Raw genomic sequence first — 27,211 nt, 5'->3', positions numbered from 1 at the left:
AATAGTTATTGGGTGAAATGCTGTGTCAAATCCAATATGGTTATAATAGGAATATAAGAGAAAACACTGTAGAGTTGAAGGCCCTTGATATTGGCACATTTCTTACACAAAGTGAAAATTTTGAACATTGCAAATTATTTGATTCTTTTATAAAAGTTTCTTCTTTTATTATAGTTGCCAAATATGCATATATGATAGAAGTGAGGAGCTATGACTGTGTCCTAAATCTTTATTTTCCTTTTTTTCTCCATTGGATATTTTCTGTATTCACATTTCAGATGTTATTCCCCTTGTCCCAATCCCCTCCCTCCTGCTCCCTCCCCCTCCCATTTCGTCTATGAAAGTGTTACCTCTCCCAACTACCCTCTCCCCTCTCAGGGCCTTAGCATTCCCCTACACTGGGAAAATGAACCTACAGTGGACTAAACTTCTCTCCTCTCACTGATATCAGACATTGCTGTTCTCTGCTGCATATGTGCCTGGAGCCATGGGTCTCTCCATGGGAACTCATTGGTTGTTGTTTTAAATCCTGGATGCTGTGGTGGGTTTGGTTAGTTGACCATTTTGTTCTCCCCATGGGGTTACAGAACCTTTCAGCTCCTTCAGTCCTTTCTGTATCTCCTTGACTGGGGACCCTATGTTCAGCCTGAGGGTTAGCTGCAAGCATTCTCCTCTGTATCAGTATGGCTCTGGCAGAGCCTCTGAGGAGGCATCCATATCAGGTTTCTGCCAGTAAGCACTACTTGGCATCAGCAATGGTGCATGGGTTTAGTGGCTATGTATGGGGTGGATCTCCAGGTGAGGCAGTCACTGGATGATCTTTTCTCCTATTCCTGCTCCTCTTTGTCCCATTATGTCCTCCCATGAGTGTTTTGTTCTCCCTTCTAATAAGGACTAAGGCATCCACCTTCTGGCCTTTCTTCTGAGCTTCATATTTTCTTACATTGCTTCTTGTGTATTTTGAGCCTTTTTATTTTCTTTGTTTTGAGTATTAAATATGTAATTTGAGAAATTACTGCGTGAGAAATTTACTTTTTGGATGTTGGTTTTTGCCCCTGGGAAATCTGGTTGGTTGATGTTGTTGTTCTTCCAATGTGTTGAAAAACCCTTAGCTCCTTCAGTCTTTTCTCTAACTCATCCACTGGGGATCCATTTCTCAGATCAATAGTTAGGTGTTTGCATCCACCTCTGTATTTGTAAGGCTCAGACAGAGCCTCTCGGGAGACAGCTTTATTAGGCTTATGTCAGCATGCATTTCTTGGCATCTGCAATATTGTCAGGGTTTAATGGCTGTATATGTGATGTATAAGCCCAGGTGGGGCAGATTATGGGTGGCCTTTTCTTCAGTCTCTGCTACAAACCTTGTCTCCATATTTCCTCCTATTAATGTTATTGTTCTTTTTCTAAGAAGGACTGAGGCATGCACAATCTGGTGTTTCTTTTTATTGAGCAACATAAGGCCTGTGAATTGGTTTTTGGGTAATCTGAGATTTCAGTCTAATATCCTTTTATCAGTGAATACAAACCATAATTTTTTGTTATTGGTTTACCTCACTCAGAATGACATTTTCTAGTTCCATCCATTTGCCTATGAATTTCATGAAGTAATTGTTTTTAATAGCTAAGTAGTTTTTCAATGTATAAATGTACCACATTTTCTGTATCCATTCCTCTGTTGAAGGATATCTGGTTCTTACAAGCTTCTGGCTATTATAAATAAGTCTGCTATGCACATATTGAAACATGTGTCCTTGTTATATGTTGGAGTATCTTTTGGGGATATGCCAAGTAGTAGTATATCTGGGTCCTCAGGTAGTACTATGCTCAATTTTCTGAGGAACCACCAGACTTATTTCCAAAGTGGTTGTATAAAGCTTGCAATCTCACTAACAATGAAGAAGTGCTCCTCTTTCTCCACATCTTTGCCAGCATCTGGTATCTCCTGAGTTTTGAACTTAGCAATTCTGACTGGTATAACGTGGAAAGTCAGGGTTGCTTTGATCAGGGTTTCCCTGATGACTAAGGATGTTGCATTGAATCTGTAGAGCATCTTTGGTAGGATGGCCATTTTTTACTACGTTAATTCTGGCCAATCTCTGAGCATGGACGATCTGTCCATTTTCTGAGAAAGTCTTCAGTTTTTTCTTGAGAGACTTGAAGTTATTGCCATACAACCCTTTTGCTTGTTTGGTTAGTGTTACCCCAAGGTATTTTATTTTATTTGTGGTTATTAAAAAGGGATTTGTTTCCCCAGTTTTTTTCTCAGCCTGTTTATCATTCCTATAAAGGCTACAAATTTATTTGAGTTTATTTTGTATCTGGCCACTTTGCTAAATTAATTTATGAATCTTTGAGAATTTTCTCAGCTGGAAGGAAAAAGCTTTATTATTGTTATTGTTGTTATTATTATTATTATTATCATTATTATTATTATTATTATTATTATTATTATTATTATTATTTTGCTCTCTTAAAGTGCTCAGCAGTATTATTTTGTTTTGTTTTGTTTTTCATCATGGGGCTCCCAGTCCATGAATAGAAGAGCCTGAACAACTGAATTTAGCCTCAAGTTAACCTGATCGCATCAATATCAGTCCTTTTATGGATGGACAAAATGATAAAGAGGGATTTGGCTTTACTAAGACACAAGATTCCTCTGCCTATGGAGCAGAACATTGACTTTTGAGAATGAAGACACTTCAAAATAAATTAAAGACACATTACTGAAATATTTTAAGCCTCTTCCAAATAGTTCCCAACTAACTCTACAATTCTGCCCCCCTTTTCCCTAGAGAAACAATCTCTGATACTTTTTCACGTTTATCAGCTGTGTTTTTTTTTTTTTTTTTCATGTTTTTGCACAAAGTATTTGTTAGACTGTTTTATGTGGGAGAGAAATAGAGATGAGTTTGGATTATCTTGGTGAATAGGGATTTATTTTAAAGCTACAGAGGAAGTAATGAGGAAATGAATTCATGTCTGCAACTGAACAGTCAGTCAGTTGTGGAAATGGCACAACATCCATCTCTTGAGGCCATAGAAGTTCTAGTCATAGAACTAGTCATTTCTAGTTCTGTTCCTGTAATCTAGGCCCAGCTCTCCTAGTTTCTTGTGCATGGATGCAGTGATTTCTAATTTCTTCACTTACAGTTTTTGCATGTTTGCTAACAAATCTCTATTTCCTCTCTATTTCCATTATGTCTTTCAGAGATACTTATTGCATTCTTTATTTTATATGTGTGGGGTCTGGGTGCTTGTATGTATGCAAATGTCCATATGGAAGTCAGAAGGCAACTTGTGAGTGTTCTCTGCTACCACCATGTGAATCTAGAGATGAAAGTCAGGTGGTCAGAACAAGTGAAACACTCCTTTACTTGTTGATAGCTTGAGAGTCTACTGCTTGATAGCTTACAAAAACAACAACAAAATCTTAGAGTCTACTTCACCATTTTTTTCTCCTTCATACTTTCCACTTATTACCAATGCTGGGTTTTGCTTCAGTACCCTCCAGATGGCAGGTTTCATATTGAAATTCAGTAAGAGGATTCTGTTGGGTCTATGTTGGGTCTATTAATTTCTGTAAAGTATTAAAGAGACACAGATACTGGAGTATGCAATTGTCTTACACTCTGGAGTGTGTATCTAGGAGCTGTGGTACAAGCAGAAACTGAAAGGATGTGACTATGAAAGCTACTAATGTGCTGGATTAGTAACACACTTATCCAATAATAAAATAACAAAATAACACAACATAAATATTTTCCTTGTGTAAAAGCAGGGAATTCTATTAATTCATAAATATAATGTAGTTATGATAAGGTGGGATGTATGCCCAGTATAAAACAAAACTTTATTTTTATATTGATGATTTATATAATTTTAGTTTTTATATCTATAGAGTTCTAAAGAACACATAATAGTTTTCTTCAGTTACAATAGTTTTATCTGTGTTGTATAAACTTGATTTTTTGAAATTGGAAATGTATGACGTTTTGGTCAGGATAAATGCACACTGATGTTATTAATGAAGCAATGCTTTAAAGTACTGAAATTTTATACTTTTGAACAAAATGCTTTTTTTTAATTGAATGTTATTAAAAGTTGATTATATACATTCATCTTAGAATTTTTAAAATATTGAAAACAAAGTATATTTACCATAAGTAATTAATAAGTTAATTTGATAGTGAGATTAAAATTCATGTTTTAGCTTATATCATTAAAACCTTCAATCTTCTCTTATATTCTATCATTGAAAATTATGAATGACTGAGGAACAAACATTTTCCTAAATGGCACTAGAAATAAATGTATTTTTAATTGTTCACTGTATATTGTCATTATCCATAACTACCTATATAGAAGAGACATAAAGTAGTCAGCAAGTAGACTTATTGTTCAATAGACTTGCCAGGAATGCTCAGTGGTTGATTGTACTCTCCTCAAGTCCATTCCAGAAGAACTACAGAATGGAGAGGGGTTTGGATATATCATCATGTTCCGGCCAGTGGGCTCAACTACCTGGATGAAAGAAAAGGTGGCTCTGGTAGAATCGTCAAAGTTCATCTATAGAAATGAGAGCATCATGCCCCTGTCTCCCTTTGAAGTTAAGGTGGGAGTCTACAATAATGAAGGAGAAGGATCCCTGAGTACTGTGTCCATTGTCTACTCTGGGGAAGATGGTAATCTACTTTCAGTGTTGGAATGATTTATTGACCTTGTAACTTAATACACAATTGGCTTTTTTGTTTGTTTGCTTGCTTGCTTGTTTCATTTTCCTTGATGTTTTCTCTTAAATATGGTTATGTCTTTTCCTTGATGGTAGAACCTCGGCTGGCCCCAAAAGGAACTTCTGTCCAGAGCTTTTCTGCTTCTGAAATGGAGGTTTCCTGGAATGCCATTGCCTGGAATAGAAACACTGGAAGAGTGTTAGGCTATGAGGTAATTCACATTGACCGCACTCTGCTCATAGATGCAGTAGCTCCCTACATGATATCTTCTGCATAGGAGTTTGTTGAGATGATCTCTTTTCTGTCATATAACAGTATAAACATTAATGCTCTGATTTACATCATTGTACCAAATCAGCTGTTGGAATCTATTTTACAAAAGAAATGTAGACTATAGAGAGATAAATCTATGCTCTCTTCTGACTTTACCTGCAAACGTACACATAGTCATGCACAGACACTCTCTCACACACACACACACACACACACACACACACACACACACACACACACAAACTCTTTCTCTCTCTCTCTCTCTCTCTCTCTCTCTCTCTCTCTCTCTCACAATTCTATACATAAACAAATAAATAAATTATTTGCAAAAATGTTAGAAACATGAATAGTTTATTTTCACTCACAATTTCAGAATTTTTTTCTATGGTAGGCTTATTGCTCATGTGTATGTGGGGGCAGGGCAAGTAGGTTTACATTAGAATATGTAGTAGGGGAAGATGCTTGCTGTGGCTGCCAGAAAACAATAATACTGGACAGCTCCATGGCCACATTATTACTTTCAAGGTCATGAACTCAGTGATCTAAGTTTCCCTACAAGGCACAACTTCTTCTAGGTTCTTCTCATTCCCTATCATTTCATTGACCTGAAATGAATCTTTCAATAGAGCAATCTTTGGAATAGTATTAAGACCTGGGCCTTAACAATGTTTTAAACTCAAAACAGGGATGGGGAGTAAAAATATTTCCATGTGTTTTTAAGCAAACAAATATATAAAATCAGATACACTACAAAAACATAGATGCTATAATAATATCCACTTTAATAGGTATTTGATTGCAATTAAACAAGATATGTAGACTGGAGCATTTCAGGTAAAGGGCAAATAAAATACAGACAAACCTGTTAATAGGACAGAGCTCATATGAAATTACCACATTATTTCTTTTCAAGTGATCACAAAGAAGTATTTAATTATTAAAACTACAGTAATCATATTTTTAGAGAGAGGTAAAGTTGGAGCCTTGTAGATCTTAAAATACAAAATTTTACTGAGAATGTTTTATAGCCTGTAAGAATAAAGGTCGAGGGGCCTAAGAGACGAGGGAAATAAAAACTGATCAAAATGAATTAAAACACATTTATACAACTTTTTTTTGATTGAGGGTATGTAATAAGAGCATATTTAACCACTTATTGGTCTTCAACCTGCAAGTCAATTGAGTCAAGACCTGAATATTTTCTCTTTTATAAAACAATATTTCTCTAAATATTAATAATTTCCTTTTCCTGTTTCTCCCCATATAATGCACTCTTTGAGAATGAAGCCAAAACAAAACCAAAAGCAACAGAAAAAAACCTGCTCATATGTCAGGTGCCTTTAAAATTCCATGCCTGGACCTGGAATGTCAAACCTCTTATCCTGAGACCGAAGTCTTTTCTAATCTCTGTGTTCCTCACTGACTGACATTGCTTTTCTTCAAATTAGTAGGTCATATGTTCAGAGATGGGATAGGGATAGGGATGGGGATGGGGATAGGGATAGGGATAGGGACAGGGACGGGGGTGGGGATGGGGATGGGGATGGGGGAATGGGGATGGGGATGGGGATAAACATAGGGATAGGGATAGGGATAGGGATAGGTATAGGGATAGGTATAGGGATAGGTGTAGGGATAGGGATAGGGATAGGTATAGGGATAGGGGTAGGGGTAGGGGTGGGGGTGAGGGTGGGGGTGGGGGTGGGGGTGAGGGTGGGGGTGGGGGTGGGGATGGGGATGGGGATGGGGTAGGGATAGGGATAGGGATAGGGATAGGGATAAAAATAGGGATAGGGATAGGGATAGGGATAGGGATAGGGATAGGGGTAGGGATAGGGATAGGGATAGGGGTAGGGATAAAGGTAGGGATGGGGTAGGGATAGGGATAGGGATACGGGTAGGGATAGGGATAGGGATAGGGATGGAGATGGTGTTGGAGATGGAGATTGATATGAATATAGAAATATATTCTAACTTGCTATATTTGGGGGCTCAAGAGCTGATACTGAACTTCATATACTTGATTGTTGTTTCAGTGTGTCTGAAAAAAATATTTTGTATAGCAAGTGCTACTGGGGTTTGAATCATTAATTATCTTAGATATCCAAGAACTCTGAAATAAAGGGTAATACCAACATATCTGTTGATGTCATGGGATTTGTATTAGTTAAAATTATTATATGCTCTGTTTAAAGCTGATAGTTTTAGGTCATTGTGGTAACTTAAAAATACCCATGCATTTTTTTATCATAGTAGATATTCCTTGTTACTCTCTGTTAATATTAGATATGTATTTTCTTGGGGAGGTATATCCATTTTAATAAACACATTTTAACATTTATATTTTACTTTTCTCCAACAGTTGATATTTAGAGAAAACAATAAATTTATTCATCCTTTTGGTTTTACCACTCAGGTCTTATACTGGACAGACAACTCCAAAGAATCTATGATTGGTAAAATTAGAGTCAGTGGAAATGTCACAACCAAGAACATTACAGGACTAAGAGCTAACACAATTTACTTTGCTTCTGTGAGAGCCTACAACACTGCAGGGACTGGTCCCTCAAGTCCACCAGTTAATATCACCACCAAAAAGTCCCGTGAGTATTCACCACAATCCAGGACATGAATAACATTAATCTGTGAGTAGCCTTTCCTGTGCTCCTGGGCCAATTAATTCTTTCTACAACAAGGTTTTATAGCTCCATATGCTTAGTGACTTGGTTTCAGCTTTTACAGGTAAGTTTGACATTAACAGGATAAATATAATATGCCATTTTAATACCCTTGTCTACCTCTAAAAAGAAAGTACTTTATGTCTTTGACTAAGAGAAGAGTTCTTTATCTTTTATAAATAAAATTTGTTTTTAATGAAAAAGTTAAATTTCTTTTAATCTTATATAAAACAATAGCTATTAAAACTTCATTTATGGAAGTAAAATATTTATATATTAACATGTAACTTTGCAAAATTTACATGAAAAAAATTGAAAGATGGAAATTTCATAACGATGAAATGAAAGGTGTCACAGTTCTCCTGTGTTGTAAAAAATTACTAATCAATGTTCAGTTCAAACTTGCAAATTGAAGTCTAACATGAGAATCCAAGTATTTACAGTCATAAAAGTACTACTGAGAACAAGAGCCAGCCCACTGCCATCAGAAATCAAGGCCTGCAGACAGAGAGCTAAACCCTCAGAGGAGACTGAGGGGTGCTCTCCCTCCTGAGCCCACTGTTAATCCCAACTTTCTTGCCACTGACTATCTAGGGAGAGACACCTGGAAACTCTCAGGGCATAGATATATCACCTTACTGCTGGTCTGGGCCCTTCTGGACCCCTTCTGCACCCAGAGTTAAAGCCAGACTATTGCCATCAAAACACAAAGCCTGGCCATAGAGAGCTGAGAACCCAGGACTGATCTTCCTCCAGAGTCATGGGCCCACAGATGCTCAGGAGAGATAACAAGATCAGCTAACATGAAAGATAATAAATTGGCAAGAGGCAAGCAAAAGATATTAAGCAACAGAAAGCAGGACAGCTTGGAACATCAGAACCCAGCTCTCCCAATGTAGCGAGTAGTGAATCCCAACACACCAGAAAAACAAGATTTAGACTTAAGAATCATACCTCCTGTTGATGATGGAGGACATTGAGAAGTACGTGAAAACTCCCTTAAAGAAATACAGGAAAACACAGTTAAACAAATAGAAGCCCATAGAGAAACACAAGAAAACAGAGGCAAAAAGGTGAAAGAATTAAACAAAACTACCCAGAATCTAAAAACAGAAATATAAACAATAAAAAACAACTCAAAGGGAGACAATCCTGGATATAGAAAATCAAAAAAAAAAAAAAAAAAGAAAAAAGAAAAGGTTAGGAGACGTAGATACAAGCATCACCAAGAGAATACAAGAGATGGAAGAGAGACTCTCAGGGGTGGAAGATAGCATAGAAATCATTGACACAACAGTCAGAGAAAATACAAAAATCAAAATGTTCCCAACTGAAAATATTCAGGAAATCTAGGACATAATAAGAAGACCAAACCTAAAAATAGCAGGTGTAGAAGAGAGCAAAGACTCTCAACTAAAAGGCACACTAAGTATCTTGAACAAAATTATAGAAGAAAATTTCCCTAACCTAAAGAAAGAGATGAGCACAAACAAACAAAAAAAAAAGAACCCCACGTAGATTAGACCAGAAAAGGAATTCTTCCCAACACATAATAGTAAAAACAATAACTATTCATGACTAACAAAGAATACTAAAAGCAGTAAGGACAGGCAACAGGTAACATATAAAGAAAAACTGATCAGAATTTTACCAGACTTCTCAACAAATACTTTTTAAACTTTAATGAAAATGAAGGCACAGCATACCCAAACTCATGGGTTACAATAAAAGCAGAGTTAGGAGAAAAACTCATAGCTCTGAGCACCTCCAAATAGAAAGTGGAGAGCGCATACACAAATGGTATGACAGCACACCTAAAAGCTATAGAACAAAAAGCAGCAGATACACTCAAGAGGAGTAGACAGCAGGAAATAATCAAAGTCAGAACTGAAATCAGCCAAGTAGAAACAAAAAGAATTATACAAAAATTCAACAAAACCAGGAGCTGGTTCATTGAGAAAATCAACATGATTGATAAATCCTTCTTAGCCAGACTTACTAGTGGGTACAGAGAGAGTATCCAAATTAAGAAAATCAGAAATGAAAGGGGAGACAACACAACAGAAACTGAGGAAATTCAAGAATCATAAGATCCTACTAAAAATGTCTATACTCAACAAAATTGTAAAAACTACATGTAATGGACAAATTTCTAGACAGATTCCAGTTAACAAAGTTAAATCAGGATCACATAAAATATCTAAACAGTCCCATAATCTTAAAAGAAATAGAAGCAGTAATCAAAAGCCTCCCAACAACAACAACAAGTGCCCAGGACCAGACGGTTTTAGTACAGAATTCAATCAGATCTTCATAGAAGACCTAATACCAATACTCTCCAAACTGTTCCACGAAATAGAAACAGAATGAACACTAACTAACTCATTATTTAAAGCCATATTTATGCTCATACCTAAACCCCACAAAGGCCCTACAAGAAAGAGAACTTTAAATCAATTTCCCTCATAAACATTGGTACAAAATCACTCAGGAAAATTCTTGTAAATAGAATCCAAGAACACATCAAGTTGATAATTTACCATAATTAGATAGTCTTTATCCCAGGGATGTAGGGATGGTTCAATGTATGGAAATCCACTAATGTAATCCATTATATAAACAAACTCAGAGAAAAAAATATCACGTGATTGTCTCTCTAGATGCTGAGAAAGGTTTGACAAAATTCAATGTATCTTCCTGTTAAAAGTCTTGAAAAGATAAGGAATTCAAGGCCCATCCTTAAACATAGTAAAAGCAATATACAGCAAACCAGTTGCCAACATCAAAATATATGGTGAGAAGCTTACAGCAATCCCACTAAAATCAGGAACTAGATGAGGCTACTCTCTTCTCCTACCTATTTAATATTGTACGGGAAGTCCTAGCCAGAACAATCAGACATCAAAAGGAAGTCAAAGGGATATGAACTGGAAAGAAAGAAGTCAAAATATCACTATTATCAGATGATATGATGGTATACTTAATTGACCCAAAGATTCTGCCAGACAACTTCTACAGCTGATAAGCAACTTCAACAAAATGGTTGGATGTAAAATTAACTCAAACAAATCAGTTGGAGAAAGAAATGAGAAAATTAGACCCTTCACAATAGTTGCAAAAAATAGAAAATACTTTGGTGTGACACTAACCAAGCAACTGAAGAATCTGTATGACAAGAACTTCAAGCCTCTGAAGAAGGAAATTGAAGATCTTAGAAGGTAGAAAGCTTTCCCATGCTCAAGAATTGGAAGGATCAACAACATAAAAATATCTATCTCTCCAGAAGCAATCTACAAATTCAATGCTAACCTTGTCAAAATTCTAACTCAAATACTTACAGATTTAGAAAGAGCAATTTGGACATTCATTTGCAATAACAAAAACCCAGAATTACAAAAACTATTCTCAACAATAAAAGAATTTCCTGGGGAAATCACTATCCCTGAACTCTAACTGTATTACAAATCAATCATTATTAAAACCACATTGCATTGGTACAGAAACAGAAAGTTAGATCAATGGAACAGAATTGAAGACCCAGAAATGAACTCACACACCTTTGGTCACTTGATTTTTGGTCCAAAATCTAAAGACATTCAGTGATAAAGAACAGCCTCTTCAATGAATGGTGCTGGTTCAACTGGCAGTCAACAATCAGAAGAATGCAAATTGACCCTTTCCTTTATCCTTGTACAAAGCTTAAGTTCAAGTGGATGAAAGACCTTCACATAAAACCAGGTACACTGAAGCTAATAGAAGAGAAAGTAGGAAAAAGCTTAGAATACATAGGCCCATGGAAACTTTCCTGAACAGAACACCAATGGCTTATGCTATACCATCAAGAATTGTAAAATGGGACCTCATAAAATTGCAAAGGTTTTGTAGGGCAAAGGACTCTGTTAAAAGGCACAAAGTGAGAATATCTTAAATAAAAACAAATAACTAAAATTAAAACAACAACAACAACAACAAAAACCAAACCAAAACAAAACAAAAACACTTAGGTGACAGCAGATACTGATAAGGATATAGAGAAAAAAGGAACACTCCTCCACTGTTGTTAGGATTGCAAGCTGGTACAACCATTGTGGAAACCAGTCTGGCTGTTCCTCAGAATACTCAGGACATAGTTCTGCCTGAGGACCTAGCTATTTCACTCAGGGGCATATACCCAAAAGATGCTCCAGCAAGGACACATGCTCCACCATGTTTATAGCAATCTTATTTATTATAGCCAGAATCTGGAAAGAACCCACACATCCTCAACAGAGAAATGGATACAGCGAGTGTGGTACATTTAAAACGTGGAGCACTACTCAAATATTTAAAACAGTGACTTCATGAAATTACTAGGCAAATGAATGGAACTAGAAACTTATCATCCTAGTGAGGTAACCCAGTCACAAACAAACACAAATTGTATGTACTCACTGATAAGCAGATTCTAGCCCCATGAAGCTCTGAACACTCAAGAAACAATTCACAGTACTTATAAAGCTCAAAAAGAAGAAAAGCCAGAATGTAGATGCCTAATTTTTACCTATAAAGTAGAACAAGTCACTCACAGAAGGAAATAAAGGGACAAATAGAGGAGCAGAAATTGAAGAAAAACTCATCCAGAGACTGCCTTACCTGGGGATCCATCCTATATGTAGTCATCAAACCCACACACTATTACTGATGCCAAGAAGTGCTTACCTACTTACTAGGAGGAGCCTAATATTGATGCTCCTAAGAGTCTCTGCAAGAGGCATACTGATATGGTAGAGGATGCTTGTTGTTAACCATTGAACTGAACATGGAGGTCCCAAGGGAAGATTTAGAGAAAGGATTGAAGGAGCTGAAGGGTTTTGCTACCCTATGAGTAGAACAACATTATCAATGAACCAAACATTCCACAGCTCCCAGGGACTAAAGCACCAATCAATGATTACACATGGAGATACCCATTGTCCAGTTGGATATTTAGCAGAAGATAGCATTGTCTGGCATCAAGGGGAGGTGAGACCTTTGTTCCAGTGAATGCTCATTTTACCAATGTAGGGAAATGCCAAGGCTCTGAGGTGTGAGATGGTGGTTGGGAGAGAGTGCTCTTTTTGGAGGCAAGGGAAGGGGAAATGTGAGTGGCAGGAAGAAGGAAATGACATTTTAAATATTTATACAGAGAATACCCAATAAAAAAGTCTTATCAATATACAATTTAATCCAATAGCCTCTGAAAATATAAAGAACTAATTAATAAATTTTAATAAAAAACATAGATACAAAGAAGAGGCTTTGCTCTGGATGCCTGTAACATTGGCCACAGCTTGCATACAGTCTATTTTCAAAATATTTATAGGTTACATAGACATTTTATTTTATACTCCAAAAATTATGTACAATTACAGACAAAATACACAACTATTTCCAACACTTGATCCATCCTGAGAAACTGTCTGTTTTTCATTCTTCTCAACTGTGACTTTATTTCATCTAAGTTTTCACTCTGAGCTAAAATCACATAAGACTAAGGTTTTAGTTGTTTCCTACAAAATAAAATAAAATAGTGACCTCTTCTCTTTGGACACAAATTGGTTACTCAGTCTTCAGGGTTTCATTCAATTCATATACTTAAAGAAGAAAATGCAATATTGTTTGTAATCCCATAAATGTGGTCATGTTCAAAGAGATAATAACAAAGGACAAACTCAAATCAAAAAAAAAATATTCTGAGTTTATAAAATTAAACAGCCATTGTCAAATAATGATCTGATAACATGCTTATCTATGGTTGTCCAAGGCATTTCAAAGACTTTTTTTCTCAAAGGAACAAGTTGCTTGCCATAAGAAGATTGCTCCTGCTGCAGTGTGCAACCTCAGACATGACAAACAATTGTCTAGTAGGTAGCCTGTCCCATATCACTTGACTGTTCCTTGAGTTACAAGTTGTATATGGCTAACTTACCTGCTCAAATAAAACAAGAATAATTATAAAGTATATTAATAGTATTGAAAATATACCCAAGACACAGATTGTCTTAAGATGAGAAGATCAAAGTCATTTTAATTTCATCAACAGAGCCTTGACTCTCTATTCAAGTATGATATGTACAAAAGTTTTGTCACAGATTTTTCCCTATCAAAGCCTAAAGATTATTATAATTTCTAAAGATGGATTTGAACTGCCCAAATCTCTATATTTGTTCTTCCTATATAGACCCTCTGAATTCATCTTTTTCAGGAGTTTCCTTTTTGTGTGTCATTTTATAAATATTTATTTTATGTGTTCATTAGTGTGTGTGTATGTGTGTATGGACCTGCATGGGTCAGAAGCATGTAACAGATAAATCTGGAGTTAGGATTATAAGTAGTTATAAGCTTCAAAAGTAGGTGTTGAAATTGAAATTTATGTCTTCTAGAAGAGCACATTACAAGTTAAGCACAATGATCTGACATTCCTTGGAACTTAGAGGGTATCTTGGACAAGAAGGTGCTTAAGTTAACTTCTTTTTTGCTTTTAGCCTTGACTTATTTTCATTGTCTCTGAGAAAAAGTAAGCAAGTAAGTTACTCAAAAGATAAAACTGGAAGACAGAGATATTGGACTTTCATGATGCTGGGTATTCCCACATATTTAAGAGCATATTCTGGGTTCCTATTTTAATACATATAACTAAAATCTCCATGTTCTGTTTTACTCATATTTCTATCATGTGACAGAATGGGTAGAAATAATATTGAGAAAAAATTTAAATAAACATAGAGTTCTATTCGTCCTCCTGCCTTACACTGCATTGATTGAAACAATGAAGTGTTTATTCTATTATAATTATGATGGTGTGTATGCGGAAGACTACCGTGATCACATATATTTGAATGTTGGCTCCTCAATCGGGACTAAAATGGAAAGGATTTGGTAGTGTGCCCTTCCTGGAGGAGGTATACCACAGGTTCTATGCTTTGAGATATCATAGAATTCATGCTGTTCCCAGGGTGCTCTTTCTGCTTCCTGTCCGTGTATGAAATTGTGAGCTCTGAGTTTCCTAACACCGTGCACTTGCTCTGCCTACACAGACTTTAAACTATTGAAGCTCTAAGCCCAATTTAATACTTTATTAGATAAATTACCTAAATCATTGAGTTTTGTCACATAAATAAATAAATAATCAATATCTCCATCTTCTATAGTTCTGGAGCAGGTTACGTTTCATCTTAGCTAACCTCAAGTCTGAATGAAAATCTCTATCAACCACTAGTTTTGAAATTGTCCCAGAAATTATTCTGTCGGATTGAGAGACTCCAAAGTACAGGAAAAGATTTTTTATCGTTCAAATAATAGCTCTGACAGAATAAAGACTTATTAGAAATGTGTATGATTAGTATTGTTAGTTAATTTTATATACACTAAATTAAGTATACATAGTTTATATGACTTTATTCTGTTAAACCAACACAGTCCTTCAAATAGCTTAAATGAAATTTGGGTTAAATCCCAGCATTATTGGTGTTATTTAATAGCACATCATTTCCTCATCAAGTGAGAAATATAGCTTTTCAAAGCAGTTTTATTAATTAAAATTAAGGTTGTGTAGCATGCATAGTATGTTGGCTTGACTCGGTCTGTCCCGATAGACATGTGTTTGAATGTTTGACCTATAGAGATTAGCATTTTTAGAAGATGTAGCCTGCTGGAGTAGATGTGCATTTTGTGTTTGGAGGAAATACATCACTTTGAGGCCTCCTATTCTTAGCCTATACACAACATGACAGATAGGTCTTTTCTGTTACTTGTGCATCAAGATTCAGAACCCTTATTTCCTCCTTTAGCACCACATCTTGCTGGAAACTATCATGCTTCCTGCCATGATAATAATGAACTAAACCTCAGAAAGTATAAGTTAGCCCCAATTCAATGTTTTCATTTATAATTCTTGCCTTGATCATGCTATCTCTTCTTAGCATGAAATCCAAAGGCAGAGACTGGTACCAGAAATGGGGCCATTGCTGTGATATGACCAACTATACTATTTTTTTAATGAACATAGATTTGGGAACTTTGAATTAGTAAAGCAATGTAAAGCTTTAAGTGATTCATAATGGGACATACTTAATAGAAACACAGAAGACAATCATGTTGAGAGTAGGTTGGACTGTTGGGCCTAGAAATCTTTTGTTGCTATAATTTGGTAAATAATGTGGCTGCTTCTGGCCCTTATATGAAAAATCCAGTTGATTTATTGCATTTGCAAGGAAATCTCAAATCAGCTTAGTATAGATTGTTGTATTTTGTCTATGGTTCACTCTTACTAAGAATACTTGAAAAAAAACTATCTGAGGAAGGAAAAATACAAAAATGTACAGTTTGTGTAGAAAGGGGGAACAAAAATGTGGAATGGCGCTAAGTCCTATGCTCAAGATAAATAGAGTAAATGATGGAATAGAGAGAGGGGTGATCTCAAGGGAATATGTTCACATCTTGAGAAAAGGAATTAAAAAAGATCTTAAACCCAGACACAGGGTTCAAACCTTTAATTCCAGCAGTCAAGTGATAGAGTTATGCAGATCTCTGAGTTAAATGTAAGGCATATCTGCAGAGCAAGTTCTCAGACACCACAGCTTATATAGTGAAGGAGAATATTGAAAGTAGAACATTGGTGAAAATATAATTGAAAGAGTGAATTGTGTTCCAGCTCCAGGATGCAACAGAACTTTCAAACTTCAGTCTTCTGATTCCTTTTTTTAAATCAAGGATAAAGGAAAATAAGTTATGAAATATACTTTTGACACTAAGTTATTGAGGTGTTTGGCAGGGATGTCCCTCTAGGTAAGCCTAGAGAGACCATTGTGTGAAAGAGTTATATGATCACCCTCTTCAATTGAGAAAAGCCTCTGAGGCCAGGTGCATGGCAGGGGTGTTTCCTAATGGAGGCCTAGAGAGTCTATTGTGTGAATCTCTCTGAAGGTAAAGCCTGAATTTTATTGGGTACCCCAAGTACTTAGAGATGTCAGAGCCTTGGGATTCTTGCTACAGAAACTAAGGCACTAGCACTAGTCTAAGAGAAAGAAGTCTGTTAGAATCAACAAGGCTGGAAAGATTTGGAGACTTGATGAGATTTTTGACATCAGACATGGAGATTGCCCAGTTGATTTTTTCTCCTGTATTGATCATTTCCTTGTTTTGCTCTCTTCCATATGATTTAGAACAGTGATATATACCTCGTGCCATGATATGGTAGAAGTATTTGATCTCTTTATTATGATGATGATTATCTTGTTGCCAATGATGATGGTGATGGTTTTATAGATTATTACTGCTAAAAGAATATAAGACTCTCTGAAGAGACTTTGAGCTTGGGATTTTTAAACATTGCTGACATTGTGAAAGACTATATGAACTCTTGAAGTTAGACTAAATGCATTTGGCATTATGACATGTGTATATGCATCTGGGAAACAGTGGAATGTAGTGTTTGAATAAGTATGGCACCATAAACTCATGTGTTTGAATTCTTGGTACATAGGGAGTGGCACTCTTAGGAGGTGTGACCTTCTTAGAGTATTTGTGGCTTTGTTGAGAAAATGTGTTACTTTGTGAGTGGATCACAATATCTCTTCACAGCAATGAAAACCTAATTTAGACACAGTGGTAAGAGTTAAAGGATATCTAAAAATTTTAGATGGTTCATGTTTCTTCAAACAGTATTTTTCTTATATTCAATAAATGAAACTAACAAACAAAATCCTTGTAATCCCTAAATTGCTTCATAGAAATGAAGTTTCTGTCCTTTCTATCTGTCTTAATTTTTGTCATTCTGTGTTTCTTCTTTCTCTCTCTCTTATTCTTCTTTCTGTCTTTCTGTTTCTCTGTCAATATGTGTTTCTTCTCTCTCCCCCTGTCTTTCTCTCTCTCCTTCCTTCCCTCCCTCTCCTTCCTTTCTTCCTTCCACCTGCCATTCCTTTTCTTTCATTAACTCCTTGGCATACTAGAGCTTAAGCTTGCAGCCTTTCATATCAAGATGACCCTAGGTTTCACAATATACCTCAACTCTCAAATATGAAAAGCACTTGAAAGTGAGGTTATGCAAACTGCACTGCATCATGTTTGAGATCCAACCAAGGGTCTTTTTTTTTTGGTACTTTCCATATTTCATACTACAAATTTAAAAATGCATAGTAATAACTACTCTCACAGGACCTGTAACAAATTTTCACCAACAGTGTATTAAAACAAGAGACATTGTTTTGGAGTTCATGAGTCAGAGTGAGTTTCACCAGCTATATGGTGAAGAACTATGAAAACAGGCATGGACTACCATTCATATCTGAGGGACACTTACTTTCTTGATCTTTGAGAACAGTTAATGCCCCAAAACATGCAGCTCCTTTCTCAGCCTCACAGACAGATATGCTGGGAGTTAGAATGGGTTTGCTATGAACTTTCTCCTGAAAGCTTGTGTTTTGAACACTTTACAATTGGGTTATTGTGCTATTGTGAGAGGTGGAAATGTTAGAAGGTGCACTTTTGACAGAGGAACTAGGTTACTGTGAAGGGCCCTTGGAGATGAATCATTCCTGGCTCTTTAAGAAGTTGTACTCTCTGCCTCTAGGACAGGCAGGAAGTGAACAAGTCTCTTCTGCCTCATTTGCTCACCACCATTGTGCTAAAACCAATGACACAAAACCAAGCAACTATAAATCAAGCTCTTTAAGGTCATAGAGAATATAATTCTGAGTATAGTAACTCAGTCACAAAAGAACAGACATAATATGCAGACATAATATGCAGTCACTGATAATTGAATACTAGCCACAGAATGATCTGAATACCCAAGAAACAACTCACAGACCATATGAAGCTCAAAAAAGAAAGGTCAAAATTTGGAAGTCTCAGCCTTTCTTAGAAAAAAAAAGTGTATAGCATCCTCTCTGAGTGGGGTACACCTAGACATTAAATAATCAATAACTCATGAGCTTAGAAGATAGCCTTGTAGCATTTTTTTTGGTATTTAAAAGTTATTATGTTTAATTTATACACACCAAGAAAATGTTGACTATTTCTGGTACATTTTGTTTAACATGTACTTTATGCTTATGATAACTAGTAAGATTTCAATGAATACTATCAAATTAAAGAAATCAAGTACTGACCAAATATATTCATATAGTTTTAGGACAAAATGCCTTTAAAAATATGCACATGTATCCCCGTTTTTTTAAAGTTGAATAAAAAGTTATAGATTAAAATAATTTTTTCTTCCACTAAGCTGTTTCTTTTAAGCATTAGCCATAGTGTTTAGAAAAGTAAATAATCAAAGAATTTTCAGCTCACACTCCATTAGTCCAGTTTCTCTAACTTTATTTCCATGCTTCCTTCACCTTCTCTTGAGGACCATTGAGGTTATGTTGCAAACTGAGTAATATTCCAAAATAGATTTCCTATTGCAGCATATGGACTCATTTTCTACAATTCTGCTTTTCCATATATGGCAGTGTTTCCATTGAGCATGGATATAGAGAGCAAGGACACACTGACCATGTTTGAAAATCATATTCCCCACACTAAGAGAATAATGACAACTGCAGTGTCAAAGGACTTGTGGGCTTTTTTTTTTTTTTATCTTTTTTTTCACTTAAGAATTTCTACAATTATAGTGCTCCTATTTGAATTTCTATAGATGAGAATATTAATGCTGAGGAAATCTTTGTACTGTTAGCTATTAGACCTGGAGCTTGTGAGAGTGGGAACCTGAAATCTCCTCACCCATTGTCGACTGTTCTGATTTTGTATGTTCCTCTCTAAAATATGGTCTCTCTATATACAGATTTTTACGTTCCATTTCAAGTAGAAATCAACAGAGAATTTTTTTTCTTAAAAGATAATTATACCCTTCTTCCTACCCTGAAATTTTATCGTTTATAATTTATTTAGTATGTATCTTCTGTCTCTTATATACTCCAAATTTTTTTCACAATGTTCACTGAGCCTTAAAGAATTTTGTACACATTACTTCTTTAAGATTAAGCCCACAATTATATCATCTGTCATGCTTAGAAACTTGGGCAATCATGAGTCTGTATTCATTGTTCTTTCTTATAAGAAAAGGGGTCTATGATTAAAGCTGAGACAGTATTTTGTCTATGGTTTGAAATTATTATGAAAATTCATAATTTTCTACCCCCCCTCCCCCAATTTCTGTCAACATCTCCAATTTACCTCTTGATCTCATTACTCTTTCAGAGCAATGACATATATATATATATATATATATATATATATATATATATATATATATATATATATATATATATGTCATATATATATATGGACAGACACACATATATACAAACAAATACATAGCAAACACACACCCAAATAAATTCCACCTGCTCACATTCTATTTTAATATTACTTATAGGTGTATACTTTAGGGCAAAGCATTTGATGACCTGATGACCAATATCAGGTGGGACTCTTCCCTGTGGAAAGCCATTTTTCTTTGTCTAAGCATATCCTTATTTCCTATAGTTATTTGCCCAGGTCAAAGTCTCCACTTTTCCTTTTCTTTTAGTAAGTCCTTCAGTTATAATTATTGTTCAGGTTCTCCTCAAGTAGCCATGGTGATCAGATTTAGTGAGTATAAACCTTTTACATTTCAGGAGACACCATTTCTCAGCAAGCTTGCTGTTCATCTGTCTCTTTCTTTCTTTTCTCCTCTGTAATAATGCCTAAGCATTAAGTGTGAGGGTTGTCTTTGTATTAGAAACCTAATTTCTAAGACTAATAAGTAATGGATCGTGAAGGAGATACTGCAACTAACACTTCAGTAAACCATCATAATTTCTGACTACATTCTAAATATTAAACTGGTGTTCACTGTTAAAAGTAGTTCTCATTCATTTTCAAAAAAAAGTTCTTTTTGCAATTAACAGTGACCACTACAGAAAATTACAGTTACTCAGATTGCAGAGTAAAAGTAATCCTATGGTGCACATACCCAAATGATAACTCTACCCCTAGCTTTTAAATTTTTTCTGTCTTTACATAAACTCTCAGTTCACAATGTCCCCGGCATTCCTAATAACAGAAAAAAAAAAAAAAGAAAGAAAACCATCTTTACAACTCTGTTAACTTTACCTTCCATGTATTTATATGTGAGAATGGTTTACATAGCTTTGGGGTATTTTAAAAGAGTGAGGCCAAGAGTCAGAATGGGATTACTGAGTGAGAGAACTAAGGACATGCATACTATCTCATCCATACTGTCATTTTGAATGGTATTAATATGTTGATTGGTGTGTGTGAAGGGTGGCTACATGTAGGTGTGAGTGTGTGTACATATCTGTGTATTTTCCTATTTAAGCCAGAAGACAATCCATGAAGTAAATCTAAGTATTTTGAGATAGACACGAGTGGCTCATCAGCAAGACCTGTTGGTTCTTCTGTTTGTTTGTTTCTGGGTATGGATTTTAAGTATGTACCACCACACCAGGCATTTTTCAATCGTGGAATTGAACTTGGGCTTATTTACCACTTTACCAGCTGAGCTATTTTGGAGCTGAGGTTTTCTTATTTGATAATTTTGAATATATATATTTGCAACTGAAAAGCAGAGCTGGGAATTAGGCTCAGGTATGGAGGTTTTTAGAAAACTGAACAAATAACCTACCTAAAAAATAAAAACATCCATTGCTAAAAAACACAGCAAAGGTCCAATGAGTCACAATATGTATTACATCACTTTGCACATAATTTTACTTTGATTTTTTTTCTCATTTTAAAATAAATATAAGTGCTTCTAGTCTTCATTTTTCTTTTTTAAAATGAAATGTTCATAGAGTCACAGACAGACACTCAACATGTTAGAGGGCGAACAATATTAATGAAACATTAAAGGTAGTCCTGATTCTAAGTGGTACACTTGGATTCAACTTTGATTTTCTATGTCCTTGAGATGGCATCAAGATTACCTCTGAATACTGGTAGCAGGACAAAAAAAAGAAGTTCCCATCCATCACACAATGAAACTGTCACCATCTAGATTTTCAATTTGGTACTTGCTTTTTCACTGTAAAATCAGAAAAAAAGGAGAACTCACATTTACCAAAAATCTATGTTTCTTATGATTGGCTATCATGACAGGCAAAGCTGTGGAGAAGACAGAACTTTATTACTTGTATTTAATATAAAGTTTCTGTCATCTACACATTGAATAGTACTGTCAAGATCCATATATAGTCTTCAGAAAATGTTATGTTTGCTTCTGATAATTTCTTTCTTACTCGCTAAACATTCTATTGAGTAAGAGAGAGAGAAATGATATTACTACAAGGTGCAAGAAATGCCATGGAGAAATAAGAGGTAAGGCTACACATAGGAAACAGTGTGGAGAAAGATGCATCATTAAATAAACATGCACAATATTAAGAATTAGGTGTCAAAAATCTATATGTATATATGTACATATTTCTACATATACATGCATATATAAAGGTCCATAAGTATATTACTGTTGTTTCCTATTTATGATAAGAACAATGATGATGATGATAGTACAGCAATTATTTGCAAATAATACATGTGTCACACTTGTAAGTATCACACCTTAGTAAAAATAATGCATGTCTAAGACATCCAAGAGGTAATACAAATGCACTGTGATCCACACAAACATCACTTAGATGGCACTTAGGTTTACAATGAGAAGAAGAAAATATTTACAGCAATTGAAAGTGGAAAAGAAAATTATAAAGAAAACACTGTGCCTGTTGCAGAAAGTCTTGCTCAGACATTGCAACATAAAAGGTTTGCAAATTTGGGCTCAATTTGGACATGGACGTTGGCTGACTAGGACTCTGTACTGGCGTCCTTCTTGCTGTAAATATGCAATCAATCCATATTTAGACATAAAGGAAACATTAAGCTTTTATTTCATCTTGCACTTATGTTCTTTCTCTCTTGCCCAAATGTCAACCCCATGCTGTTACTTAGAAGTGTAACATAAGAAGTTGTTTTTGAATTGGGTTCACAGTGTGAACTACAGCTGAATATAAATGCCATCTACAGAAAAATTGATTACAGGGAAACCATTAGAGCTGTGAAGGGTTGGTTTAATGCTGCTCTGTCTCTTGATTAACAGAACATAATTTTGGTCTTTGGAAATTGGCTGAAAAAATGTAAAAAGTAAAAAAAAAAAGTGTTTGTTTGTTGAATTTGCCATCCATGAATGTTATCCAAGCAACACAATATGTTTTGTAAGATACAAGTGACAAGTGCTTTGGTTTTCTCAAGGTATCAGGTATTTTAACTTTAAGAAAGAAATTTGTTGTATGCTTTTTAGTCCTTCATACAAACCTGGACTGTTAATTATGCAAATACTACAGTCTTCAAAAGAGTTTTCAGAAGTTTTGTGTTGGTTTTTATTCTATTCACAAGATAGCATTGGCACCCATCATTTTAAGTTAAAAAAAAAAAAAAAACCAAAATGTCTATAGGTCATGATAACCTTCAAGGCCTTTAGCTGAGATCCTTCCTTGCATCTTTGTGCCAGAAGTATATAGTAAATTCAAGAGCAGTGGTCATGAAGTATCTTTAAGTTATACTAAATATATTTAAGAAATGAGGCTTTTGTAAGTGTTAGAATCATATTATCTGTGGCAAACCATTTTGAACACCTGTAAATGGATGATGTCATAACTAGACAGTGGAGAACCACTATACCAAGGAGAGACTATTAATGGCCCCTGAAGCTTGATTGCAGTCCTCTGACAAAGCAAAGGCTTCCTATTTTATTTCATATTAACTAATAATTTTATAAACAAAGAATTATGACTCTCATTTCAGAAGTAATGAAGCTAGGGCTCTTGGGTACAACTTTGGAACTTTGACCTCAAAATCAGAGTTTTCCTATCCTCTGAACATCAAGAGCAGCCAAGTATTCTCTGTAATCCATGTAACTGGTCATACATATTAGCAGCACTTCCTATGTTATGCCCATGGGATGTTTTTCAATCTGCCTTGAAGAAACAAATGAATATATATCAAGGACGACGTTATTGCCAAATTTACAACTCTATGACTTTCAAATTAGCACAATTTAGCTCCCTGACTTCTTGCCTGTTGCATCCACATCCCACATTGTAAGGAGTCCTTTTATGCTAAAGCAGTTGAACAAACAAAAAACATAGCGGTAAATGAATGATATTTGGACAGAATAAAACAAAGCAAATTGGCAACAACAAATACCAGTGATATTGAAGGGCTAGATTTATACATGCTCTGTGTTAATTGCATGATGTTATTGTTCATTTTGATCCACTGTTGTGAAGAAATGTACCCTAAGAGCAAACAAGAAGATATTGTGTCTCTGATATAGTGTGAGAATTTTCATGTTAGCTCTTTTTTTATCTGAAAAAATATTTTAAAATTCACTTAGAAACAAATGAAGAGAACACAGCTGTAACAGTACACTTGTCAGAGCCTGTCATAAATAAAAATAGCATTTGTCTATAGTCATTCATGTGTATTTATACAAACCAATATGACTGAACGTGCCAGAGACAATTTCTTGATAAAAGAAACTAAATTAAAGTAAAAACATAAAATATCATGTTTAGTACATACTTAACAATTGGCAAATGCTATTTTTATTTATGACTAAATTACCATGGTCATAGAATGGTACAATCAATGCACGGCTCTCATTTTGTCACCTGTGAGCCATATTCACACCCACCACATAATAAATTTGACAAAGGGGTTAAGACCGAGTAGTTTTCAGTTTAGACTGCATGACACATTTTCATGCAAATCTGGATTGTCAGCATATTAATGTTTAAGTCATGCCACGCACTGTGTTAGGCATTGAAGATACAGAGTAGAAAAAGGCACATCCACTCAAAAATTTATAAAAATATGTGAAAAAGTCCAGCTGTCTCTCAGTGTGATCGAGCTATAGTCATCATTTCTTCAGGTATAACATGGCAAATTTAGTAGAAAACCTAGTTAATCAAAGAAGTGAGTTTGGGAGGCCATTAGCAATGACAGTAGTTCAGTATGTTGAGCATATATCAGTTATACATAAGAAATTGAATAGCAATGGATTAAAAATGCTCAAAGAAGTTGCCATTGCTTCTATCTTTGCTCTAATGAGTTAAATGCTAGGCTCTCTACACACCAAACATTCCGAAAAGGAACATCCTCCTGGGAAGTTTGATCTCTGCCTCAGCTGAACTATTTTGAAATCTCTCAGTTTTTCCTCAGTTTCAATAAAAATAATCATGTGGTCTCTGAGAAGCATCATGTTGTCATGGTGACATCATTGGACACCAGACAAGAACTAATGATCCTGTATTCTGTTTTGACTCAGCTACTTGTTTATTGTATTCTTTGGGACAGGTGACTTTTTACTCTGTTAGTAAGATTATTGTCACCATATGTATATCATTAAAATTGAACTCTTATGATTTTAGAATGGTAGTTCTACCCCATTCTTTCTATATTTGATGCTACTTCACTCCAACACAGAATTAATTTCAAATGAATAAGAACCCTTTTTTGAGTCATAGTAAATGTTATTTGGAGTAAGCAATGTACCTATGAGGATTTGCCCTATTTCTGATTCTCAGAGTTTTATTAATAGTCTAAAGCAGACTTTAATTATCAGTACACAGACACTTTTGCTTGCACTAATATAAACATGTATCCAAATTAAGGTCTTTATTCATATGAGTGACAATGACTTTCTTTCTTTTTTTTTAAAGAATTTTTTGCTTGAACTATCCCTATATAAAGGATCATTCAAACATTGTGTTCCATGCACAGTTGTAATTTTGTCCACATACCCTGAACGACAAAAAGTATTCAATGGGAAGCTGGCCAAGGAACATGGTCATGCAATAAGATACCCAGAAGGAAGGAGTTTACTTGGTGACTCTGTTTCTCTTGAGACCCATCATCATTCTGGCAGGATTCTGAAAATTATCTTATACATATATCTTTCATATTTCATTTGTATCATTTTGCTTAAAATATCTTAATTTTTTGTTAATTTCAGTGAAAATTTGTAATGTTGCATTAAAGATTTGATGAATATATATGAACATATGAACACAGTATTTATATGTCTCTGTATATATGGAGAATGCTTCTAACTTGAATTTAGTTAGCATTGATTAATAGCTAATTCCAAAATATATAACAAAATCCTTCATCTTTATCTATTTTATAAAGTAAGAAAATTCAACATTAATGATTAATAAATTAATACTGGACACGCAGCGAACTATTACTAATTCATAAGTCTGTCACAAAGACTTTTCCAGATGATCAAATTTTGAATAAATTTTCTTGCTATGATTAGAATCAGTATATTTCAAATAACAATAATGAATTTCACTGCTTTTATGCTAATGGTGGGGTCTTATTTTTCTTTTCATGTGGCTGCATTATACTATCAACTAATTAATATTCATTTGGTACTTTATTGTATTTTAAAGCTCCTAGCCAACCACCAGCAAACATTGCCTGGAAGCTGTCAAATTCTAAATTATGTTTGAACTGGGAGCATGTAAAAACTATGGAAAATGAGTCTGAAGTTCTGGGATACAAGGTAAGTACTGAGCTTTCTATCTGATCTATTAATTATGTCATTAAAGATTCAGCAATGTCACAATTAAATAGAAAGAAAATCTGTATGCATGTATTATGGTTAAAATAATTTTTGTACATACCCTTGATTCTTTCAATTCATTATAAAGATGGTGTATTCTAGGTCTAGTAATAGATATGGAGTAATATGAAATGGAGAATAAAAAGTCCAAGTCCTACAGCATGAAATCACTCTTATCTACATGATAGCCCTTGTTACCAAGAAATAGCATTTCTTTGTAGATGCAAACCAGGATTGACATTAACAAATAAAGTTAGGATACAATAGATATGGGCTCTTAACAGCACAAAAGGAATCTCACAAGAACATTACTGAATACTAAGAGCATCTCTGAGTGCCCAGGACAAGTAATCTCCATTAGTGATAATGTAAATTAACTCTGGACAGACATATATATTCAGACATTTGTAATGGGTTAAAACTGAAAATGAAATTTTATACTGAGCCCTAAAACTAATGTACTGAAACTCCATGCATGAGATAGTAAATCTACTCTCAATTGAGGAACATGGATCCCAATGATGTATTATTTCTCAAAAATGAATGTAATAATAAGTCATTCCTGGGTGTTTTCAAGTGAGGAGTGTGTCGTGATGGTTCTCTTATTAGTGAAACACTGACAGAAACATGTTCCTTATCCCTCATGCTGAAAGCATCTGAACCTTCAGTAAACTCCAAACCCATCTTAACTTCAGTCTACTTTCCATACAGATCCTCTATCGGCAGAACAGACAGAGTAAAACTCACATTTTGGAAACAAATAATACATCAGCAGAGCTTCTGGTTCCATTCGAAGAAGACTATTTGATCGAAATCAGAACAGTCAGTGATGGCGGAGATGGAAGCAGTAGTGAGGAAATCAGAATTCCAAAAATGTCAAG

The 27,211-nt window shown here is 35.1% G+C and overlaps 1 protein-coding gene across 2 annotated transcripts in view; it reads left to right on the top strand.

Annotated features, from left to right (window-relative positions):
* Positions 1-27,211, top strand: part of CNTN6 (contactin 6) — a gene marked incomplete at both ends in the record, with an annotated part of 294,022 nt that overhangs the window by 265,858 nt on the left and 953 nt on the right. For both annotated transcript variants that reach the window (XM_080913827.1, XM_080913826.1), the window contains 5 exons: positions 4,448-4,682; positions 4,826-4,941; positions 7,420-7,606; positions 26,158-26,270; positions 27,042-27,210. In XM_080913827.1, coding sequence (XP_080769953.1) covers positions 4,448-4,682; positions 4,826-4,941; positions 7,420-7,606; positions 26,158-26,270; positions 27,042-27,210 — 820 coding nt within the window. The remainder of the gene's footprint in view (positions 1-4,447; positions 4,683-4,825; positions 4,942-7,419; positions 7,607-26,157; positions 26,271-27,041; position 27,211) is intronic.

This window comes from Micromys minutus (genome assembly GCF_963924665.1).
Source record: "Micromys minutus genome assembly, chromosome: 3".
Classification (NCBI taxonomy): Eukaryota; Metazoa; Chordata; class Mammalia; order Rodentia; family Muridae; genus Micromys; species Micromys minutus.
The sequence above is the reverse complement of the archived record's forward strand: the minus strand, read 5'-3'. Positions and strand labels throughout refer to the sequence as shown.